The 8105-nt window shown below is 32.9% G+C and overlaps 1 protein-coding gene across 2 annotated transcripts in view; it reads right to left on the bottom strand.

Annotated features, from left to right (window-relative positions):
* Positions 1-550: 550 nt before the first annotated feature.
* The window catches only part of LOC112058087 (tyrosine-protein kinase-like otk), a 66515-nt gene continuing 58960 nt past the window's right edge, over positions 551-8105 (bottom strand). For both annotated transcript variants that reach the window (XM_024098764.2, XM_052886722.1), the window contains one exon: positions 551-7352. In XM_024098764.2, coding sequence (XP_023954532.1) covers positions 7215-7352 — 138 coding nt within the window. In that variant the 3' untranslated portion in view covers positions 551-7214. The remainder of the gene's footprint in view (positions 7353-8105) is intronic.

Here is an 8105-nt window from a genome sequence, read left to right as displayed (position 1 = left end):
TCGAACCCACACCCTCCAGAATCGGAGGCAGAGGTCATATCCACTGGACTATCACGACTCGCTCTTTTATTTTAATTTAATAAAAATAAATAAATGAAATCAGCTATCTTTGTACCCATAACATAAAACTAACTTTGGGACTAGAAAGTGATGTAAGTATTTTTTAGATATATTAATTAATTTATTTAGATTAGATATTTATTTACTTTAGATAGTTATTTATTTATTAACAGATCATCTTATTCATATCATATATAAATAAAGACAGGATATTATCGAGGTATAGAACAATATATCAGTTATTATCATAGATTTACGATTCGGTACAAATAAATCTATGGTTATTATCAAGTATCAAGGTAGTAGCAGTCACACGTGAATGACAGAACACAGGGTTACCATATAAACGAAAAAAATTGTACTCTTTTGTGTCGCACTGTACATGTATGAGCTGGCTTATAACTTATAAAATCTAGGGGTTAGCCACAATAGGCCGTCGCTACTACATTACGAGGTATGTTCATTAAACTTGAAAAAAAAACGACAAATATTCGATTAATTATATTTATTAAAAATCGCAAATGCAAAAATTCCTTCCATTAATACATTGCCTTAACGCATAATTATATTTAAAAAAAGTAGAAAAAGAATATTATTAAAACATAAAACGACGCTAAGTCAGTCTGTATCACATAAGTATAAAAAGAATACAAAATGCTATATAAATGTGTAAAGCTAATTAAACTAATTAATTAATAACCTACAAATGTGAATCAGTCATTATTTCTTTTTTTTTTTCATATTAACAACTCAAAATATTTTCTACTCGACTTCGATCTTATATGACTTTACACGAATATTCTGTAATGATATTTTTATACCTCGATAGTGAGAGTTTCGAATTAGTCTGTATCTCTCTGTCTAACGAGATACTATAGACAGAGAAATAAGACACGAGTTCGAAACTCACACTGTCGAGTTATAAAAACATCGTAAAAAATAGCAATACTGATCTTTAACCAGTTTATGAGAGTAGAGATTGCACCAGTGTCTATGTACACACTTGTGCACTATAATATCTTCAGTGCAGGTCACAACTCTTACAATTAGCCCGATATGACCGAAACAATTGTTATATTAAAAAAAAACTTTAATTATACACTTAAATAATTAAAATAAAAAAGCACCACTAAGGCTTCCTACATTACTTCGATACAAAAAAAACATTTCTTTTAAAAATAATAGCAGCCTTTAAAATATGCACAATAAGGTAATTCCACATCTTACGTAAGCGAGTTTTAAATGACTCATGGATACTTTACAATAAAGAATTTCCTATAAAACAGCATCATGTATCAAGATACTATCAAAATCTATTTGATTTGGTTATTAGGCATTTATATTTTATTTTTAAAACCATCGACAATAATACCAACTTAACTTTCAATGAGCGGTAAGTATGTCGGTCTGTTTGCCCGTATACTGTCATCTCCAAAAGTGGTGATTTAACTCTCAAACATTTCTCACAGTTTACAATGTTATTGTTCTTACCTACTCACGCTTAATTCCACTCGCTCATTTGCTAGTATTGATACAAAATATCAAAAAATATGTAATTCACTACACAGAACCCAGAAAAAAAATAAATTTTGACTTTGGTGCCTCAACGGACTCAACTCAGTAACTTGATTCTCGGAATGATATATAAAATTCTTATATTGTAAAGACCCCATTGTTAAATAATATAAAGGAACTCAGTTTTATACAAAAACACAATAATAAAATTAAATATATAAAAAAATGTAATCTAAAAAAAGAAGTCTGTAATATACATTAATATTTAATACAAAATTGACACGACAATAAAGCTAATATTCTATCATATAAGCCATCACTGTCACATTAAAATCTCTAAATCCATTATTATGGACTTTTTTATTTGTTACAAACAAAAAAAAATCATTTTAAGTGTGAAAGTGTGGCTATTTCTTAAACTTTAGTACCTAAAGAGAATACCTAAGTTTCTGGCACTAAGCATTATAAAACTATATCCTACAAGTTGTCAGTTACACCGACTAAATACTACTTGAGTACAATTAAATTTAGTCTTTTAATTAGTCCTACGTATTAGAAAAAAAAAGAAGTAAAAAAAAAATGTTCTATAACTTGTCATTAATTTAAAACAAAAGAAAATGGCGATTAAAATGGTGTCACACATCTATACTTATAATAAATCTGTAGAGAGGTCAATTCTGTACATGAAATATATTTCCAAAATAACTATCAGGGGGTGATTAGTGATCGATACTGATGCCAAAAATGCAATCAGTAAAAATTTTGTCTGTCTGTCTGTCTGTCTGTCCGTCTGTCTGTCTGTCTGTCTGTCTGTCTGTCTGTCTGTATGTTCTTTATAGAAACAAAAACTACTGGACGGATTTTAACGAAACTTGGTACAATTATTCTACATACTCCTGGGCAGGTTATAGTATACTTTTCATTACGCTACAATCAATAGGAGCAGAGCAGTGAAGAGAAATGTTGAGAAAACGGGAGAAGTTACTCAATTTTTTAAGCTTCCGTCGCATGTACAGCCTTAATGGTTAAAGCTACATAGAAATCATGTATGACGGAAATGTTCTCCTTAAAATAATCTATAAAAACACAACAGCATATATATGTCTATCTTTTATGGTTGACTCACAATAACACGTGTAACTCCCGATAGCTTAGCAGTTCGGAGCTTTCTAATTATATTTGTCTACTTTTATGTTTATAACACTCATCTGTCATCCCTAATAAGGAAGTTAACATTATTACCTATTGAATAAATAAAAAAAGAATCATAAAAATCGGTAAAGAAACACCAAAGTTATACATGAAATACGCTAAGCCATCGCGCGTGAATACTAATTCATGCTATATGGATTATTTTTGTGTAAAGGTTGCCGCGCTCGACGCGACCCGCGGGGGGGGAATAAATAAAGAAGTGCAGCCTTAATGAGTAGGGTAGGGGTAGGGTAGGGTCGGGGTAGTGTAGAGGTAGTGTAGGGTAGGGGTAGGGTAGCGGTAGGGCAGGGGTAGGGTAGGGTAGTGGTAGGATAGGTGTAGTTGAAAGTTTACAACGACTTTCACGCGGACGAAGTCGCGGGCGTCCGCTAGTACTAAATAATTGGCTATTTATGCCCTTATATGCATTTAAGCGCTATGGTTTAAATGACTGACATATATTACTAAAATAATTATCGCATTCTTAATCAATTGAAGCTAGCAAAATAAAAAAAATAAGAAGTGGTTATCGTCCATAGACTAAAATTTTATTTTCCAATTTACTATGCGGCAAAGGGTAGAGGCACATACAGCCTACCATTTATTTCATTATATCCTCCTTTCAGTTCAGTGTATGGATCACACGGATCCCGCCTACGTAATAGCATGCAAACTTTATGATGTTGCGGAACATCGTGCGTTAAGCTGTGCAATACAAGATTTTAGGTATCAGCGGTACCGCAGGGGCAGCACGGCTCCTCCCACCGCAACCGCAGTCGTCTCAAGCATCTTGACTTTATGTGTGAAAACCGCAGCTAATTTCCGAGACGTCATAAACATTGCATCCGACTATACATTCTACGTATATTTGCCAATCGACCGACCGACATACATACATACAACGTATATATGACGTAGGTATTTGCATCGACCCGCCGGCGGGTCGCAATCACCTGCAATATGTAAACGTACGCAAAACCACAAATAGTTTTAAAAAAATGGACAGTATAATCAACATGAAATTATAAAAAAAATACATATTTAATTTGAATTGCTAGCTACCGAGTTATAAAACCTAAACATTACTTACTAGTAAATAAATAGTTCTAACATTAACCTAGCTAGTAGGTAGGTTACTACATATTTTATTGATCAGTTCTTACACACTATAAATGCATCACCTGGTATCGTTTAAAATGTACAAATTAAAAAAGAAGAAACCATAGTAAGTTTTATTTTATTTTACAAAGAACACAGATAAAAGAATAATGGGCAGATAGAGGGCACGGAACATGACGGTGTCGTAGCCGTTCCATATACAAAATTCAAAAACTAATACATTCTAGGAAGTATCGCCTCAGTAATGTTCAATATTATTCAAGGAAAGTGGCGTCTTATGTTTTTCACAAAAACCAAAGAAATAAGGTGAAGTATTTTTTTATTATTGATTATTATATTAATTTCCGTAATTGATGTTAGTGTTAAATTTTGAAATAAAAATTATGAAAAAAGTTTGTATATGCGGATATCAAGAGACGGGTAACGTTTGGGTTTTATGGGTTTCACCGGCTTCATCACGCTGCTTGTAGAGACTCATTCTGAATCATTCTTTATTCTGTTCCCTTAATTGAAAAAAATTATACAAGTAAAAACAATAAAATGAGATTAAATGTATTTTGGAAACAAATCTCATGTTACAATAGCTGTTGGGAGAATTGAAAGAGCCATTTATTTTATTATAATCTAAATGACTTACGAAAAAAAAAAGGAAAATTAAATAAATGTCAACAACACTGTTGTAATTTAATAAACTCAAATAAAAAAATAATTTTGTGACAAATATTTTCCTAATTGTGGTGCCATGGAACTGACCCATGGTATTTAAGAAAAATTATTACCTTTTATTAATGCAAGGCCTTAAAGGACTAGTATCCAGGGCGGTAAAAAATAAAAAAAAAATGTCCCGTGGTATGTACCCCTTTAAATAAGTTTAAAGTTTAGTGTACGAATTTGATTGTTGTAAACCTACATTTAAAAATGACATTTAATTATAACAAAGCCGCTAATTACACGCATTATATCTAAATTATCTAAAAAATTTCGATTCAATCAGGACGTAAGATTACATTTCAAATTTCGGACGAAAAATCTTTCAACTAATAGGTATTTAAAAATACAAAATGCCTACAAATTCAGTCTTAACGCCTAATCTCAATTTATTTACACAAATGGCAGTATCGTGTAGCTTCCGTTTCTTTGCTTAACTTTTATCTATGCTAATTTATTTTTTTCTAAACTTAAATATCATAACCATAGATAATAATGGGACAATATGTCAAAAAGGTTTCATTAATTTCATAGACGATAAAATCAAAAATGGGCTCAATGAAACTAAATTATATAAATTTTCTATTTCAAAACAAAATATTGTTATATAAAACGGAGTGATGTTAAAAAAAAGGAACCTTTGTCGCAAAAAAGACCTATCCTAAACATTAAACATAGTTGTTTTAAATATTATATTACAAAATTAATTTTAAACCAAATGATATATAAAAATTCCATAGAAATATTATATAAAAGTTAAAAATTAGTGGAGATTTTTTGGCATTTTTTAGAAAATATCCATTCAAAGTATATGTCCACTATTGGGCAAATTGCAGTCATTTTAAAAAGTACTCATAGTTTCATGACGAAATATTTTTAAACAAGTCAACTACTTCTATATCTCACCTGTGACCAAAAACATATCTCATGAAGAGAACTAGACAAGATTTCAACCAATGGCGGTGCAACCGGAAATACAGCTATCTCTTTCCTCGACAACACCGCCGCCATTGGACGACATTTTGTCTATACTCAAAGCCACAACTATCCACCGACTTTAATATGACACGAGTATATTAACGTGGGTGGATAATTGTGCCTTTGAGTAAATTTCTCTTCACTTGGTTGCGTGCTAGACCCCTTGATATTAAGTGATGATACAGTCTTTAAACGGACGAAGTACAAGGTTTTATCTACCCATAATCTGAGGGGTTCCTACTTAATATATAAATTGAATCTAGCTGGGAATTGTGTTCAGGACCATTTATAAAACAAGGGGTCCCAAAGACGAGATCATCATACCTAAAAAAGTCCTGTCTGTAGACTCTAATGATCGCTATTAATAAGTTAAATGTGTGTAGTATATAATTCGATGTATAGATTCATTAAACATACCTATTCAGTCGACATTAACCCAAACTTAATTAACTAAATGTCTAATGTTCTACATTATAATTGTAAATGCATCCAAATGACTATAATATAGACAAAATCTTGTTATAGACGCTGCGATAAATCGTGTGAGCTTAGTAGAATATATTATATAGTACTTGTAGCATTGCGTAGTGATGTGTAATGCTCGTGTCGATAATGTTATCGACATGTATTTGTTAAAGTACCTATCGATGAGACGAATATTCAAAAGTATAAAAACATCTATTTCTAATACATATCAATCACTAGTTCACATAGTGTAAATTGATTTCGATATTGTAAAGTTCTATAGACCTATGTTTGATAACAATTTCCATAGTCTAGCAAAAATGTAGGCAATCAGTACACAGTACAAACGTTTTAAAATGTTTAGAATAAAATAAATAAGGATATCCAAAACCTTTGTCTCGCTGGCACCTCGTTTGGGCGCGTTGATTAGTCAAATTTCTTTATTTGTCAATATCAATGAATTACTGATACTGTCAGAACGCGCTCAGTTACTGATACGCGTTTACTTGCGATTCTACACAAGCAATGTGTATTCTATAATTTAATGACGTGATAAGTTTAAATAATCTACACTTAAAGAAATAGAGAATAATATCCATGTACTATTGTAAAAGTCAACACCAAATGAATAATGTTATCGATACTATAACGAACGATACATTTATTTAATTGTTCCGAACTTCACTAAGCGGCTCCATAAAGGCCGTAAGTGCGAGCGAGATAGACATAGGACATAGAGGAAATGGTCTCGTACCAAAGGAGAAGCCCGAAATTGGGCCCACTCTTCAGAACGATACAGAAATGAAAAATGTACTAAAAATCTTGTATTTTTTACTAGATTACTCCATTTGAATTTTAGACGAAATAATATTGGCCAACAGGGGAAAAAAGCAGTTTTCCTAGAGATTCTAACAAAATGTGTCAAATTAATGTTCATGTGAAATGAATTTGATTTAAAACGGATCCAATCAAATTGCGTAAATGCACTTTTTACTACTACTACTACTAATTTAGCTGATTTAGCCAATGTTTATTTTTCTGAAAATTGGTCTCATGATATCTCTTTATATGTACTAATTTATGGCCACTTTTCAGTTTTGTATCGTTTGAATTTTTTGGGCCCGAGTTTGTTTGAGTTTTAGTACAAACAGTTCCGTAGCACATCGTACCGTACCGATTCACTCGTCTCTCTCAATCATGTCCTGGGAGTGTTGGGAGACACTCTCCGCTGATATCTCCTGTATGATTGACGTCACTTCTTCGTAGATCTCCGTGAACTGCGGCCGGTCCGACGGGGATTTGCTCCACGAACGTTTCTGTTGACAAATTGATTAATTTATCATCATTATCAACCCATATTCGGCTCACTGCTGAGCTCGAGTCTCCTCTCAGAATGAGAGGGGTTAGGCCAATAGTCCACTACGCTGGCCCAATGCGGATTGACAGACTTCACCCACGCAGAGAATTAAGAAAATTCTCTGGTATGCAGGTCTCCTCACGATGTGTTCCTTCAAAGTTTGAGACACGTGATATTTAATTTCTTAAAATGCACACAACTGAAAAGTTGGAGGTGCATGCCCCGGACCGGATTCGAACCCACGCCCTCCGGAATCGGAGGCAGAAGTCATATCCACGAGGCAATCACAGCTTGAATTTTAAGTTTATTTGAAGAAAATAAAGTTGGTAAGTTTTTTTACAACATGCGGGTAGTTCTTAAAATATTTTTATTTATGAACTACCCGCATGTACAACTTTCTGGCAAAGTATTTTTATACGAACACTGGATGAAATAACCTGGTATGGTTCACCTGTTTTTTTAAAAGGACCCAGCTTCGAGTCCTGGTCGCGCTGTGATGTTTATTAATTGGGAAGGTAGCTGTGTTATACCCGCGTGTTTCGGAGACCATGTTAACCCATCACTATTATTAACATCTGATATTACAAAATCAAAATTAGCATCCTAAGCCCACCAACCTGTATTAGAGCAACCTAGTGGGTCTAAACTCTAGGTCCCCTTTTGATGACACAGCAAAAATGTAGACATAATTATCTTATTATCTTATGACGCC

The sequence above is a fragment of the Bicyclus anynana genome, chromosome 18, assembly GCF_947172395.1.
Source record: "Bicyclus anynana chromosome 18, ilBicAnyn1.1, whole genome shotgun sequence".
NCBI lineage: Eukaryota > Metazoa > Arthropoda > Insecta > Lepidoptera > Nymphalidae > Bicyclus > Bicyclus anynana.
Note: the sequence above shows the minus strand (reverse complement) of the source record. Positions and strands in the feature narration are given on the sequence as shown.